Source organism: Tachyglossus aculeatus, chromosome 1 (assembly GCF_015852505.1).
Source record: "Tachyglossus aculeatus isolate mTacAcu1 chromosome 1, mTacAcu1.pri, whole genome shotgun sequence".
Taxonomy (NCBI): Eukaryota; Metazoa; Chordata; class Mammalia; order Monotremata; family Tachyglossidae; genus Tachyglossus; species Tachyglossus aculeatus.
The window spans coordinates 72,284,904-72,302,358 of record NC_052066.1 but is presented as its reverse complement, the minus strand read 5'-3'; the positions used below and the strand labels follow the sequence as shown (position 1 = coordinate 72,302,358).

General features: G+C 43.7%; 1 protein-coding gene across 1 annotated transcript in view; it reads right to left on the bottom strand.

Annotated features, from left to right (window-relative positions):
• The window catches only part of INPP5D (inositol polyphosphate-5-phosphatase D), a 217,429-nt gene that overhangs the window by 56,440 nt on the left and 143,534 nt on the right, over nt 1-17,455 (bottom strand). Inside the window, exons 11-14 of the mRNA XM_038749732.1 lie at nt 17,168-17,270; nt 12,217-12,413; nt 8,124-8,241; nt 5,551-5,647 (exon numbers count right to left, since the gene is read on the bottom strand). Coding sequence (XP_038605660.1) covers nt 5,551-5,647; nt 8,124-8,241; nt 12,217-12,413; nt 17,168-17,270 — 515 coding nt within the window. The remainder of the gene's footprint in view (nt 1-5,550; nt 5,648-8,123; nt 8,242-12,216; nt 12,414-17,167; nt 17,271-17,455) is intronic.

Here is a 17,455-nt window from a genome sequence, read left to right as displayed (position 1 = left end):
GCTAAACCCCAAACCCTGTCTTCCCCCGTCTTTGCCATCAATGTAACCAACACCACTATCCTTCCTACCTCACAAGCCCGTAACTTTCATGTTGCCCTCAACTCTCATTCAATCTGTCACCAAATCCTGTTCGTTCTAACTTCGTAATATTGCTAAAATCCACCCTTCCCTCTCTATCAAAACTGCTACTATGCCAATCTAAGCACATTTCCTATTCTGCCTTGACTACTGTGTCGTCCTTCTCGCTGGCCTCCTGTCTCTCCCAACTCCAATCCATACTTCATTCTGCTGCTTGAATCATTTATCAACAAAGATGTTCAGTTCATGTCACCCCACTCCTCAAGAACCTCCGGTGGCTGCCCACCCACCTCCGCTTCAAACAGAAACTCCTCACCATTGGCTTTAAAACACTCAGCTTGCTCCACCCACCATCGCTTCTCTAATCTCCTACTAGTCAGAGGTCATGGGTTCTAATCCTGGCTCCGCCACTTGTCTGCTGTGTGGCTTTGGGCCAGTCACTTCACTTCTCTGGGCCTCAGTTCCCTCATCTGTAAAATGGGGGTGAATGAAGACTGTGAGCCCCACGTGAGACAGCTGATGACCTTGTATCTCCCCTAGCGCTTAGAACAGTGCTTGGCACAGATTAAGCACTTAATAAATGCCATCATTATTATTATTATTATAGCCCAGCCTGCACACTCCATTTCTCTAGTGCCAGTTTATTCACAGTGCTCCCATTTTGTCTATCTTGCTGCCAATGATCACTCTCCTCACATTCCAACTTATTAAAAGCACAGCCCTCATTTCCTCTTCTCCCACTCCTTTCTGCATAGCCTTTTCACTTGGATTTGCACGTTTATTCACCTCGCCTCAACCCCACAGCATTTATATATATATTAATAAGTTATTTATATTAATGTCCTTAGCCCCTCTACTATAAGGTCACTGAGGGCAGGGAACGTGTCTACCAACTCTATAATACTGTGCCCTCCCAAGCTCCTAGTACAGTGCTCTGCACACAGTAAACACTCAATACTACTTATTGGGTGATTAATTAAACGATTCTAATCACTTTGGGGAATAGAGTTGGCAGACATGTTTCCTTCCCTAGGAGCTTACAGTCTAGCTGGGAGAGACAGACATTACAATCTATTATAGATATGTACATAAATGCTGTGGGGCTGAGGTTGGGGCAGATATGAAGTAATTAAAGGGTACAGATCCAAGTGCAAGGGTGATGCAGAAGGGAGAGGGAGTAGGGGAAATAAGGGCTCAGTTGGGGAAGGTCTTTTGGGGGAGATGTGCTTTAAATGGGAATTTGAAGGTGGGGAGAGTGGTGGACTTTCGAATATGAAGCGGGTGGGAGTTCCAGGCCAGAAGGAGGATGTGGGCAAGGTGTCAGTGGTGACATAGATGAGACTGAGGTGCAGTGAGTAGGCGAGTGTTGGAGTGAAATGTGCAGACAGAGCTGTAGTGGAAAAATCAGTGAGGTCAAGATAGAAGGTGGCGAGCCAGTTGAGTGCCTTAAAGTCGTTAGTAACGAATTTCTGTTTGATGGGGAGATGGATGGTCAGCCACTGGAGGTTTTGGGGGAGTGGGAAGAGGTGAACAGAATTTTTTTTGAAACAACAGTTTGGACAGCAGAATGAAGTAAGGACTAGAATTGGGAAAAGGCAGGAGGCAGGAAGGTCAGCAAGGATGCAGTAGTCAAGGTGGGACAGGATAAGTGCTTTGATAGGAGAAGCAGCGTGGCTCAGTGGAAAGAGCCCGGGCTTTGGAGTCAAAGGTCATGGGTCCCTTCAAGGCCCTACTGAGAGCTCACCTCCTCCAGGAGGCCTTCCCAGACTGAGCCCCCTCCTTCCTCTCCCCCTCCTCCCCTCTCATCCCCCCCGCCTTACCTCCTCCCCTTCCCCACAGCACCTGTATATATTTGTACATATTTAATACTCTATTTTACTTGTACATATCCTATTTATTTTATTGTGTTAATGTGTTCGGTTTTGTTCTCTGTCTCCCCCTTCTAGACTGTGAGCCCACTGTTGGGTAGGGACTGTCTCTATATGTTGCCAACTTGTACTTCCCAAGCGCTTAGTACAGTGCTCTGCACACAGTAAGTGCTCAATAAATACGATTGATTGATTGATTGATTCAAATCCCAGCTCTGCCAATTGTCAGCTGTGTGGCTTTGGGGAAGTCACTTCACTTCTCTGTGTCTTAGTTACCTCATCTGTAAAATGGGGATTAAGACTGTGAGCCCCCCCGAGACAACCTGATCATCTTGTAACCTCCCCAGTGCTTAGAACAGTGCTTTGCACATAGTAAGCACTTAATAAATGCCATTATCGTTATTATTACTATTAAGGTAGCAGTTTGGATGGAGAGAAAAGGGTGGATTTTAGCGATATTGTGAGGGCTGAACTGATAGGATTTGGTGACAAAGTGAATATGTAAAAGAAAGAAGTAGTTACAACATTAAAGTTCCAAAGTACCTTAATAATAATACTAATAATAACGATGATGACGACGTGGCATTTTTAAGCACTCATTATGTGCCAAGAACTGTACTATGTCCTGAGTCTTTTAGACTGTGAGCCCACTGTTGGGTAGGGACTGTCTCTATATGTTGCCAACTTGTACTTCCCAAGCACTTAGTACAGTGCTCTGCACACAGTAAGCGCTCAATAAATACGATTGATTGATTGATTGATTGAGGTAGATACAGTACAGTCTGATTAGATACCATTCCAACCTTCACGTGGGACTCATGTTCCGCAGGGGTAGGAGAGCAAGTGCTTTACCCCCACTTTACAGTCCCTCTAGACTGTAAACTTGTTGTGGGCAGGGAATGCACCTGCTTATTGTTGTATTGTACTCTCCCAAGCGCTTAGTAGAGAGTTCTGCACACAGTTAGCACTCAATAAATACAACTGAATAAAGATGAGGAAATTGAGGCATAGCAATGTTAACTTATTTGCCCAATATCACATTGCAGGCAATTAGCAGAGCCAGGATTTGGACTGAGGTCGACTGACTCCCAGTCTTGTGCTTTCCACAATAATAATATTAATAATAATAGTGGTATTTGTTAAGTGCGTACTATGTGCCATCTGTAAAATGGGGATTAGGACTGTGAGCCCCACGAGGGACAACTTGATCACCTTGTATTCCCCCCAGCGCTTAGAACAGTGCTTTGCACACAGTAAGCGCTTAACAAATGCCATTATTATTATTATTTGCCAAGTACTGTTCTAAGCACTGGGGTAGAGGTAATCAGGTTGCCCACGTGGGGCTCACAGTCTTAATCTCCATTTTTCAGATGAGGTAACTGAAGCCCAGAGAAGTGAAGTGGCTTGCTCAAGGTCACACAAGGCCATGCTGCTTCTGAATCATTGCTTCTTAAGTTATCGATTGAAGAAAGAAGGTGGAGGGGTTGACATTAATATTACTACTACTACTAATATTTGTCAAGTGCTTACTATGTGCCAAAGACTGTATTAAGTGCTGGCGTAGATACAAGATAATCGGGTACCACACGGGGTTCACAATCTAAATAGGAAGGAGAATCGATATTGAATCCCCATTGTGCAGATGAAGGAAATGAGGTGCAGAGAAGTTAAGTGACTTGCCCAAGGTCATCCAGCAGGCAGGTGGCAGAGCTGGGATTAGAATTTAAGTCTTCAGATTCCCAGGATGGTGCTCTTTCCATTAGGCCATGCTGCTTCTAAGTTAAGGCATAAGTTCATTCATTCATTCATTCAATCGTATTTATTGAGCGCTTACTGTGTGCAGAGCACTGTACTAAGCACTTGTGAAGTACAAGTTGGCAATAAATTCTTCCTCAGCACCTTCTAAGGTGTCTGCTGAGCACATGGAATGGTTTTTATGTAGGTGCAACTGATCTCCACCTGGCCTCTACCCACCTTCTTGTGCTGGTTCTAATGAGCAGCCAATCAATCAATTTTATTTATCGAATGCTTACCATGTGCAGAACACTGGATACAGCACTTGGGATGGCACAATAGAATTTGTAGATGAAATCCCCACCCTCAAGGAGCTTATCAATCAATCATATTTATTGAGCACTTTGTGCAGAGCACTGTACTAAGTGATTGGGAGAGTACCATACAACAGAATTAGCAGACACATTCCCTGGCCACAACAAGCTCACAGCCTAGAAGGATTGCCCGCTGTTGGGTAGGGACCGTCACTATATGTTGCCAGCTTGTACTTCCCAAGCGTTTAGTACAGTGCTCTGCACACAGTAAGCGCTCAATAAATACGACTGAATGAATGAATGAGCTTCTGTTTGATGTGGAGACAAATGGGGGAGAAATGAGAAATTGGAGATTCGCTTTTGAGACATGTTCAGAATGACTTTTGGAAAAATGAACTGGGCAGCAGAGGGAAGTGTGGACTGGAGAAGGTAGCAGAAGGGAGGAAGAAGGGCCTGGGGACTGCATCACCAATTTCTAATTGATTGGGAGCCGACTGGCGTGTCACCATTTTTTAAATAGAAAGGATCTCATCTATCCAGGACACACTGCCTGTGATCTTGCTTGCTGCCACTCCCACTTGAGCTGGATATTCTATCAAGATCTCTTGCAGTATCAAGCCAGTTCAGTACGGCCAAATAGACACAGCACAGGCCAGGAAGTTGAAAGGTTGTGGGTTCTGATCCTGGCTCCGCCACTTGTCTGCTGGGTGACCTTAGGCAGGTCACTTCACTTCTTCAGCAGCGTGGCTCAGTGGAAAAGAGCACGGGCTTTGGAGTCAGAGGTCATGGGTTCAAATTCCGGCTCTGCCAATTGTGAGCTGTGTGACTTTGGACAAGTCACTTCACTTCTCTAAGCCTCAGTTACCTCATCTGTAAAATGGGGATTAAGACTGTGTGAGCCCCACCATGGGACAACCTGATCATCTTGTAACCTCCCCAGCGCTTAGAACAGTGCTTTGCACACAGTAAGTGCTTAATAAATGCCATTATTATTATTATTATTATTCTCTGAGCCTCAGTTACCTTATCTGTAAAATGACTGGATTGGGACTGGGAGCTCCACGTGGGACAAGGACTGTGTCCAACCCAATTTGCTTCTATCTACCTCAGTGCTTAGTTCAGTGCCTGGCACATAGTAAGCACGTAAAAAGTACCACAATTATTATTATTATTGCTATTTAGATTAATATTCACCTCCCCCTCTAGTCTGTAAGCTCCTTATGGGCAGGGAAAGTTGTCTACTAACTCTGCTATATTGTGCTCTGCACACAGCTCAATACATGCCATTTATTAATTGATTGATTAGTCCCTTCTCCCCTTATTCTGATTTCAGTGGAGAGAGGCTGGTCTCCATTCTCTGCAAGGTAACCCTTCTTATTCTAGAAGAGCATTACTGAGTTTCCAGAGCTAAGAACATGGTGACCTCATCATGACAGGGCTTCAAAGACCATGCCTCTTGGAAGGATAACAAAGCAAACGGATTTCCTCATGGGATGACACTGGTTTGTCGGAGACAATGACTATGAATACTTGAAATTCCTAATGAGGCCTTTTACCTGAGTTTTTTTTCACTCCCCGAAGTCAAGTGGCTGTTAACGAATCCTAATGAGGTTCCATTAAACATGAATGACACTCCTACAGCTCCTTTATTACCTGGAAAAAAACAGAGAGAGGGAAAAGTAAAAAATAGATTTAGAGAGAAGGTAAAATGTCAAAGACTCAACCCACCCCCAGGCTAGGTAATAATAAAGAGAAGAGAAAACACAACCCTTCTCAAACTAAGAGAGTTAGGGAGAGGTAAGTGGAGGTGGGCAGAAGCAAGAAAGGGAAGGAAAAGCTGTCATCACATGGAGGGGGAAATTCGTTCATTCATTCATTCATTCAATCGTATTTATTGAGTGCTTACTGTGTGCAGAACACTGTACTAAGCACTTGGGAAGTACATGTCGGCAACATATAGAGACGGTCCCTACCCAACAGTGGGCTCACAGTCTAGAAGGGGGAGACGCACAACAAAACAAAACATGTAGACAGGTGTCAAAATCGTGAGAACAAATAGAATTATAGCTATATGCACATCATTAACAAAATAAATAGAATAGTAAATATGTACAAGTAAAATAAATAGAGTAATAAATCTGTACAAATATATTTACAAGTGCTGTGGGGAGGAGAAGGAGGTAGGGCAGAGGGATGGGGAGGAGGAAAGGGAAAAGGGGGCTCAGTGTGGGAAGGCCTCCTGGAGGAGGTGAGCTCTCAGTAGGGCTTTGAAGGGAGGAAGAGAGCTAGCTCGGCAGATGTGTGGAGGGAGGGTATTCCGGGCCGGGGGAGGACGTGGGCCAGGGGTTGACGGCGGGACAGGCTTGAATGAGGGTCAGTTCTTGGTCTCCCTCTGTTCTCTATCTACACTCACTCCCTCACCAAATTGTACAGACAGATAAGTGCGGGTTGTCTTCTCCAGGAAAGGACTATTTCTAAGTCAATTCTGAAGTCCTCTAGTGGAGCTGTGTACCGGAAAAATCGTCAATGTTAGAAAACCTGAATTTCCCAATCAATCATATTTACTGAGTGCTTATTCTGTGCAGAGCACTGTAGTACGCTCTTGGGAGAGTAAAATACAACCGAGTTGTTATACACATTATCTGCCCACAAAGTTCCACACCTTGGGGAGGGCTAGACGAGAAGCAGAGAGAGACAGGGAGCACGATCTGGTGGAATGAACATGGATCAGGAGTCAGAAAATGCAAATTTTAGCCTCAGCTCTGCCAGTGACTTTGGGCAAATCACTTAACCTCTCCGTGCCTCAGTATCCTTGTCTGAACAATGGGAAGACACTTGCTCTTCCTCCCTCTTAGACTGTGAGTCCCGAGTGGGAGACGGACTCTGTTCAATCTGATTATTTTATATCGACCCAAGTTCTTTGCACATAGCGCATAGTAAGTGCTTAATAAAATACCATAATTACTATTATCAGGAGAAGCGGGGAATGGGAATAAAAGGGGAAGAAAGGAGGGAAACTTTCAGATTCATGGATGGAACCGTTGGAGGAAGGTTACTGTTAACAGACCCGACACCTTATTTCTATTTTGGTCTCTGATACTGATATGGTAAAAGACCAGGTGATAACTAAATAAATCCAAGGTTCTGGATTTTAGGGTGGGATTGAGTCAAGAGGAGGAATAAGAGTTAAAGTTAAGGCATGGATAAGATAGGTCTGAATCAGAATCAGGGGGCAAATGAGGATAAGGAAAATGAAGGAGGAATACAGGTGGAAATTGGTGGTAAGAAATCTGAGAATCCTCCATGGAGAGGTCTCACTCTTCTCCATCAGTAAACACAGTAAGATCATTTTAACACACTTTTTGAAGACCCCAGATCAGTGATTCCCAAACTGCCAGGGGCTGTTTTAGATTCTTTAATAAATCTACCTCTCTTTCAATATTTATCTATTAGAATCCTCACACTTTGTGCCTTTAGTTTTGGGCAGAGAACGTGCCTGCTAACTTCGTTGTATTGTTTTCTCCCAAGGGCTTAGTGCTCTGTGCTCTGCATACACTAAGTGCTCAATAAATACCATTGATTGATTCAGCAATATTTTTTTACCCTCCCATCTCCAGGTTCATTCATTTATTCAATCATGTTTATTGAGCACTGTACTAAGTGCTTGGGAAGTACAAGTTGGCAACATATAGAGATGGTCCCTACCCAACAGCGGGCAATCCTGCTCTTTCCCTTGAATTCAACCAAGGTGAAGCCCCCCCTTTCCTATTTCTCCCCTTTCCCGCATACAAAGATTCCCAAGCTATCAGAACTAATTTGGGCAAACACTGGCCTAGATGTGGACAGGGAAAAATGTCTGCCAACTCTCTTATATTTAACTCTCCCAAGTGCTTAGTGCAATGGTCTGAGAATAGTGAGCACTCAATAAATAGCATTGATTGGTTGCTTGATGTAGGCAGGGAAAGTGTCTATCAACTCTGTTGTATTGTACTCTCCCAAGAGCTTAGTACAGCGGTCTGCACATTGTAAGCACTCGATAAATACATTCGATGATCATGATAGATGCAATGGTAAAAGGAGCTAAATAGGCAATGAAGTGAAAGGAAATGTAATTCTTCCCCCATCTTACCCAGAGTGTTGGCAATTCCCGTCTTCACGGTATCTGTGCAGATGTGGCTGATCCTGTTTTCATGTTCAGGCTTTGCTAGAACAACAATCCGGATGTTCCAGAGGGTGTGGATTGCAATCTAACAGGGGAAACAAAATAAATACATCTGAATCACTTGGACATCATTAATGGTCACTGTACCTCATTCTCGCCTGCCCCACCATCGCCCCCCAGTCCACGTCCTCCCCCCGGCCTGGAATGCCCTCCCTCCGCACATCCGCCAAGCTAGCTCTCTCCCTCCCTTCAAAGCCCTACTGAGAGCTCACCTCCTCTAGGAGGCCTTCCCACACTGAGCCCCCCTTTTCCTCTCCTCCTCCCCATCCCCCTGCCCTACTTCCTTCTCCTTCCCACAGCACCTGTATATATGTTTGTACAGATTTATTAATTAATTAATTGATGGCATTTATTAAGCGCTTACTATGTGCAGAGCACGGTTCTAAGTGCTGTGGTGGTTACAAGGTGATCAGGTTGTCCCACAAGAGGCTCACAGTCAATCATCATTTTACAGATGAGGTAACAGGCACAGAGAAGTTAAGTGACTTGCCCAAAGTCACACAGCTGACAAGTGGTTATTACTCTATTTATTTTACTTGTACATATTTACTATTCTATTTATTTTGTCAATGATGTGCATTTAGCTTTAATTCTCTTTGTTCTGATGACTTGACATCGGTCCACATGTTTTGTTTTGCTGTCTGTCTCCCCCTTCTAGACTGTGAGCCCATTGTTGGGTAGGGACCGTCTCTATATGTTGCCAACTTGTACTTCCCAAGCGCTTAGTACAGTGCTCTGTACACAGTAAGCGCTCAATAAATGCGATTGAATGAATGAATGAATGGTGTCAACTCTGTTTATCACCCACTTAAATGCTTACATCATTATCATAAAATAAAGTGTCAGACAATGCTGGATCCCAGCTGAAAACTGAGACTCAGTTGCTGAAGACAGACCTGGATGGACCACTTCATTCAAGAATGGAATGGCTCTCTTGGAGCCAAAGCTTCATATGAAAAGAGAGACAAAGTGGCAAAACGGAAAACAGCACCAGGAGTTACACAGCACAACACTGGACAACCTTCCTGTCTGCACAGTGGATTCTGCATTGGCCTGTTCAGCCACATATGCACTCATAGTTGAACCTGAGCACAAATGAGACAAGTACTCCACCACTTCTCTGTGGTGTGACCTTGAGCAAGGGGAACAGCGTGGCTCAGTGGAAAGAGCAAGGGCTTTGGAGTCAGAGGTCAAGGGTTCAAATCCCGGCTCCGCCACTTGTCAGCTGTGTGACTTCGGGCAAGTCACTTCACTTTCCTGGGCCTCAGTTACCTCATCTGGAAAATGGGGATTAAGACTGTGAGCCCCACGTGGACAACCTGATCACCTTGTAACCTCCACAGTGCTTAGAACAGTGCTTTGCACATAGTAAGTGCTTAATAAATACCATTACTATTATTATTATAATTATTAAGTCACTTAACTTGTCTGGACTTCAGTTCCCTCATTTGCAAAACAGGGACTCATTCATTCATTCATTCAATTGTATTTACTGAACGCTTACTGTGTGCAGAGCACTGTAATAAATACTTGGAAAGTACAATTTGGCAATTCAATATCCGTTCTCCCTCTTAGACTGTGAACCTAATGTGGGATCTAATTATCTTGCATCTACCCCAGCAATTAGTACAGTACTTTTTTATTTTAAATGGTATATGTTAAGTGCTTACTATGTGCCAGGTACTGTACTAGGTACTAGGGGAGATACAAGCCATGTCTGATTGGACACAGTCCATGTCCCACATGGTGCTCACAGTCTTAATCCCCATTTTACAGAAGAGGTACCTGAGGCACAGAGAAGTTAAGTGACTTGCCCAAGATCACACAGCAGACTAGTGGTGAAATGAGGATTAGAACCCAGGTCCTTCGGACTTCCAGGTCCAAGGTCTATTCATTCATTCAATAGTATTTATTGAGCGCTTACTGTGTGCAGAGCACTGTACTAAGCGCTTGGGAAGTACAAATCGGCAACATATAGAAACGGTCCTTATCCACTAGGCCATGCTACTTCCAATGCTTGGCACACAATAAGCACTTAACAAATACCATAATGATGAACTACACGGTCAGTGACATCTTCTTTGACTACAGAGGGCAACTATATATGTTCCTCTAGACTGTAAGCTTGTTGTGGGCAGGGAACATGTCTACCAATTCTGTTATACTGTACTCTTCCAAGCATGCAGTACAGTGCTCTGCACACACTAAGCACTCAATAAATACAATTGATTGATGTGCATATATGTACACGATATGTGCATAAATATACATACACGCATAGTATACATGAAAAGCAGCAGCACGGCATAATGGAAGTCAGAAGGTCATGGGTTCTAATCCTGACTCCACCACTTCTCTGCTTTATGACCTTGGGCAAGTCACTGTACACCTCTTCCCAGACTGAGCCCCCGTTTTCCCCTCCTCATCCCCAGCCTCCCCACCACCTCCTTCCCCTCCCCACAACACTTGTATATATTTGTACAGATTTATTACTCTATTTTATTTGTACATATTTACTATTCTACATATTTTACTTGTACATATTTACTATTCTATTATTAAATAGATAGCATTTAGCTTTAATTCTTTTTGTTCTGACGACTTGACCACCTGTCCACATGTTTTGTTTTGTTGTCTGTCTTCCCTTCTAGACTGTGAGCCCATTGTTGGGTAGGGACTGTCTCTATATATTGCCAACTTGTACTTCCCAAGCGCTTAGTATAGTGCTCTGCACACAGTAAGCGCTCAATAAATACAATTGAATGAATGAATATTAATTTTGTTAATGATGTGAATATAGCTTTAATTATATTTGTTCTGATGATTTTGACTCCTGTCTATATGTGTTTTGTTCTCTGTCTCCCCCTTCTAGATTGGGAGCCCGTTGTTGGGTAGGGACTGTCCCTACATGTTGCCAACTTGTACTTCCCAAGCGCTTCGTACAGCTACACACAGTAAGCGCTCAATAAATATGACTGAATGAATGAATGAATGAATTCTCTACGCCTCGGTTTCCTCAACTGCAAAATGGGGCTTGAGCCCCATGCAGGACAGGGACTGTGTGTCCAACCCAATTGGCTTGTATCGACCCCAGCACTTAGTACAGTGCCTGGCACAAAGTAAGCATTTAAGAAATACCACAATTCTTCTTCTTACTAATTATTACCAATATGAAAATGTTACTATGGGGAAACGAGCTCTTTGGTAAACCCAAGTCACCAGGCAGTTTTGATGATATAACCTCTTTCTAAAAACAAGCTCTTGGGGTGATGGGGCAGATTCTATGCCCCTCCTCCTTGAACCACCCATTTCCTTCTCAACTGTTAGCTCTAAACTGTAAGCTCCCTGTGGGTTGGGAACCTGTCTACCAACTCTCTATATATTGTATTTTCCCGAGCACTTAGTACAGTATTCTGTGCACTGAAAGCACTCAAAAAATACGATGGATTGACTGATTCGAAATCACTACTGGGGTTCAGGACTGACCCCCTGCCCCCTAGCCTTACCTCCTTCCCTTCCCCACAGCACCTGTATATATATTTATATGTTTGTACAGATTTATTACTCTATTTATTTTACTTGTACATATCTATTCTATTTATTTTATTTTGTTAATATGTTTGGGTTTTGTTCTCTGTCTCCCCCTTCTAGACTGTGAGCCCACTGCTGGGTAGGGAGCGTCTCTATATGTTGCCAACCTGTACTTCCCGAGTACAGTGCTCTGCACACAGTAAGCGCTCAATAAATACGATTGATTGATTGATTGATGATGATGATCGTATTTGTTAAGCGCTTACTAAGTGCAAAGCACTGTTTTAAGCGCTGGGGAGGTTACAAGGTGATCAGTTTGTCCCACGTGGGGCTCACAGTCTTAATCCCCATTTTACAGATGAGGTAACTGGGGCACAGAGAAGTTAAGTGACCTGCCCAAAGTCTCACAGCTGACAATTGGCGGACTGTACTCGGTAAAAAAAAAAAAAAAAGAAGAGAATCTCTTCACCATTTTAAAGCTGATACTGGTGATCTCCTGCAGAGAATGCTTCAGTATCTCAAGCCACTCCTTCTCCCCCAGGGGATCTTCCTGGGTACCGATCACATAGATGTCATGGGGGATGTAGTCAGCTGAGTCATCCCGGGTCTTTCCCTGCCCCTTGGACAGAAACCAGGACGTGATCTTCTTGGGAGGAGGCGCATCACCTGCAAAAGCAAATCCATACCCAAAATGAGTCAACATACTTTCAGTCAACTTCAGCAGGGAACTAAAAACAGGGGGTGGGAGAGGTGTGGGGGTTATGCAGTCACGTATAAACACTCACAGAGTCAGATGGTAATAACTTGCTTTCATCTAAAGTTATCAATACCTCTAGTTCACTGCTAACGCATCAAACTCTAGGGAACAGCTCATTTTATCGAAAAAAGCAACAAAAAGAAGGTTCTAAATATGAAAAAACTAAGGGAAATTTATGCCAGCTACTATGACATGGGGCTTAGGGAAGCTGTACTTCTTTCAAACTTGAAAGGAAAAGGTTAGTTGAAATAATATGATTCAAGTTATGAAGAAGAGCCAATTTCTGAACATAATTGGATGTAGTTGCATGGAGCAAATACTTTTTGGGGCATATTTTCAGAAAAAAATTAGATTGCAAACACTTGTTCAGCAAAGATCGTGGGTCTTGTTTCTGACATATTCTCCCAAGTCTTGGATGTGACGTCACTCACTCCATTCAACAACATGAATGATGCTGTGACGAAAATTTTGTTTGTCCCCAAAGTGTACAGGATAAGCCTCATGCTAATGTTGGTAGGATCGAGCCTTATAGGCAAAATCAACATTAAATAAGTTATGTAATTCAAATAACACCTCTGAACCACCTCCCCTCAAATCCTCCAGTCAACATGATCTCAGGCTCATCTAATGTAAATGGGAGAAACATTTTTCTCTTGCCCGAAGAGAATAATTCTCTTGCAGCAAGTTAACTGTTAGACAAATGTAAGGTAGTTTAGAATTGAATTACCAGGAAAATAGAGATCAATATTCTTCCTTTTTCATAAACAACAAAATTTATAAAGAGTTGTAGCCCTATTAGAGCAGCACCTGCTCCTATGCCCAGCCCTAAAAGAAACAAGGATAGACCTGAAATAAATTTGGAGGCATCACATTTTTTCATAACTGAAAATTTGATCTCCAGACTATCAATCAAAGGTATTTATTGAGTGCAAAGCATTTCACCAAGATGATAAAGCATTCACCAGGTACAGTATGCCACTGATGACACGGGCATGTCTGAAGAAAATCCGGTGATAGTGAGGGGCATCGAACAGTTTCTACAGGCCAAAAGAGTTTTTGAAAGCAATTTTTAAGGTTGCTATAGAAACCAGGAAGAGCTCTGTGATATATATTCTTGGAATTTCTTCAGGTTAGCCTTATTGAACAGAGACACTGGATTTACTGAGAGCAGAGATAAACATCACTTATTACCCAACTGTTATTATTTCGACCAGTATGGGGAAGGGCCAGAGGAATAGATGAATCAATTGTATTTATTGAGATCTGTGTGCTGAGCACCGTACTACGTGTTTGGGAGGGAACAATTTGACAGAGTTGGTAAACATGATTCCTGTCCACATGGAGCTTTTCTAAGGAGGAGACAGGCATTAAAATAAATGTCTTTGGGGAACTGGCAGAATAAAGGGATATAATAATAATAATGGTATTTGTTAAGCTCTTACTATGTGCCAAGCACTGTTCTAAGTGCTGGGATATGTACCAAAGTGTTTGGAGCTGAGGGTGGGGTGAATATCTAGTACTTAAGGGATACAGCTCTGAGTGTCTAAGTGATGCAGAAGGATGAGAAGTGCAGGCTTAGAGAAGTGTGTGGCTCAATGGAAAGAGCACAGGCTTGGGAGTCAGTGGTCATGGGTTCAAATCCTGGCTCCGCCGCTTGTCAGCTGTGTGACTTGGGCAAGTCACTTAACTTCTCTGTGCCTCAGTTACCTCATCTGTAAAATTGGGATTAAGACTGTGAGCCCCACGTGGGACAACCTGATCACTTTGTATCCTCGCCAGCGCTTAGAACAGTGCTTTGCACATCGTAAGTGCTTAACAAATGCCATTATTATTATTATTATTATTATTATGAGCAAACAGGGGAAATGACTTCATCAGAGGGCTTTATCCTCTAGACTGTAGGTTCACTGTGAGCAGATAATGTGTCTGTTTAGTTTTGCATTGTACTCTCCCAAGTGCTTAGTACAGTGCTCTGCACACAGTTAAGCGCTCAATAAATACGATTGAATTGAATGAATGAATGAATGAATGAATGAGAAAGCCTCTTGGAAGAAATGTGATTTTAAGAGAGTGTTGAAACTAGGGAGAGTGGTGGTTTGTTGGATATGAAGGGGAAGGGAGCTCCAGGTTGAAGTGAAGATGTGGGTAAGCAGACAGTGCCATGATAGGCAAGACCAAGGTATTGAGTGCCTTAAAGCTGATGGTAAGGAGTTTCTGTTTGAGGCCGAGGTGGATGGGAAAACATTGTAGGTGTTTTTAGAAGCGATGAAATGTAGATGGACCTGTTTATAGAAAAGAATGAGCTGGGCAGCAGAGTGAAGTGGACTGTGGGAGGGAGGGACAGGAGGCAGGGAGATCAGCAAAGATGCTGATGCAGTAGTTAAGGCAGGATATGATAAGTGCTTAAATCAGTGTATTAGAAGTTTGGATGGAGAGGACGGGACAGATTCCTCTGTGAAGGTTGAATTGACAGGATCTGCTGACAGACTGAATTTGTGGGGTGAATGAGAGAGATGAGTCGAGAGAATAATGCCAAGGTTATGGGCTTGTGAGATGGAGAATGGTGGTGTGGTCTACAGTGATGGGAAAATCATGGGGAAGGCAGGGTTTGGGTGAGAAGATGAGGAATTCTTTTTTGGATATGTTAATTCGGGGGTACTGGTAGGACATCCAAGTAGAGATATCCTGAGAGCAGCAGGAAATTTGAAACTGCGGAGGAGAAAGATAAGAACTGGAGATATTGATTTGGGAATCATCATCATCATCATCAATCGCATTTATTGAGCGCTTACTGTGTGCAGAGCACTGTACTAAGCACTTGGGAAGTACAAGTTGGCAACATATAGAGACAGTCCTACCCAACAGTGGGCTCACAGTCTAAAAGTGGGCTCACAGTCTAAAAATCATCTGCTTAGAGCTGGTAGTTGAAGCCATGGGAACGAATGAATTCTCCAAGGGAGTGGGTGTAGATGGTGAGTAGAAGGGGACCCAAAATTGAGCCTTGAGGGACCCCCAACTGTGAGAGGGTGGGAGGCAGAGGAGGAACCCGTGAAAGAGGCTGAGAAGGAATGGCCAGAAAGATAAGAGGAGAACCGGGAAAGGACGGTGTCAATAAAGCCAAGATTAGATAATGTTTCCAGAAGAAGGGGGTAGTCCACAGTGATGAAAGAAGCTGAGAAGTCAAGGAGAATCAGGATGTTGTAGAGACCACTGGATCTGGCAAGAAGGAGATGGTTGGTTGTCCATCCACCTCTGCATCAAACAAAAACTCCTCATCAATTGCTTTAAAGCAATCCATCACCTTGCCCACTCTCACTTCACTTCTCTGCTATGACAACCCAGCCCTCACACTTCACTCCTCTAATGGTAACCTTCTAACTGTGCTTCAATTTTGCCTATCTGAATGCCAACCCCTCGCCCCCATCCTGCCTCTGGCCTGGGATGTCTTCCCCTTCTCAAATCTGACAGACAATTACTCTCCCCTCCTTCAAAGCCTTGTTGAACGCACATCTCCTCCCGGAGTCCTTTCCTAAGCTCCCTGCTTTCTTCTTCTCCCACTCCCTTCTGCATCTCCCTGACTTTGTTCTTTGTTCTTCACCTCTCCTAGCCCCACAGCACTTATGTACATATCTGTAATTTATTTATTTATATAAATGTCTGACTCCCCCAACTCTAGACTGCAAGCTCATTGCGGGCAGGGGATGTGTCCGTTTATTGTTGTATTATACTCTCCCAAGCTCTCAGTGCAGTGTTCTGCACACAGTAAGCACTCAATAAATACAATTGAATGAATGAATGGTACACTTAGAGAGGGAATTTCCATGGAGTGAAAGGGGCAGAAGCCGGTGGCCAGGGGTTGAGGAGAAAATTGGAGGAGAAGAAGTGGTGGCTGTGCGTGTAAGACACCTTACTCAAGCAGTTTAGAAAGAAATAGTAGGTGGGAAATGGAGTAATAACTGGAGGGAGACAGATTCTAGGGAAGTTTTCGGGGTTTTTTTAGGCTAGGGGATACAGGGTGTGGTGAGTCTGGAACAAATTGCTTTACTAGTAACTGTGATCCTGTGAACAACAAAGGCAAAGAAGAAAGTCTCGAAAGAACAGGGGTGCTCTACTTCTGGGCAGGTCGGAGCTCGGAGGGAGATGTGGCGTCTCTCCCTGCGCGACCCAATAACGGGCCCGGACTAATCAATAACTACTATGTAGAACCACTGCTGTGATGCCCAAGGCAGATAAAAGACAGTCGGTTTGACTCTTGAGAAAGGGGAAGCAGCATTAAGGAGAAAGCAGCGCTGGGGAGAAGCAGCATTTAGAGGGACACAGCATGAGGGAAGCAGCACTTGGGGGAAGCAGCGTGCAGAGGAGGCCTGCAGCATAAGCAGTCCTCTTTGCCAGAAACTTTTCCCAACTGGCTCCCTTGACCAGCAGACTGGTACTGGACCCTTGGTGGAGCAGAGTGAGTGACAGTGTGTATGTGCCACTTCCTTGCACATTGGTAAAAACTAAGTAAAACTTTCTACAGTAACCTTGGTGATTGGTGATTTGGTTTGACTCTACTTGTCACTGAGGAAAGTCCTGGTTGGTAAGAGCCGGGGGCTCTTGATACAGGGCATGCTTGAAAGCAGTGGGGAAGGAACTATTAGAAAATGAACTGATGTGGTCATACCCATATTCCAGGTTCCAATGAAGATTGTGATCATGTCAGGTTCTGGTTGCTCTGAGTGTTTGTTCTTCATCTGCTGGAGAAGCTGGCAAAACCCCTCTCTCTTCTAGATAGAAATGATCATGTAGACATTTATAAACTTTGATTCGATTGCACCCAAAATTTTCTGCTTTCAGTCCCAGAACACAAGCTTCTTTAGAAAACAGCAGGGCTTACTAACAGGCTCAACAGAAGAATAACTACAGTACTCTGAGAGCAAAGGATACTTTCTAGATTGTGAGCCCGTTGTTG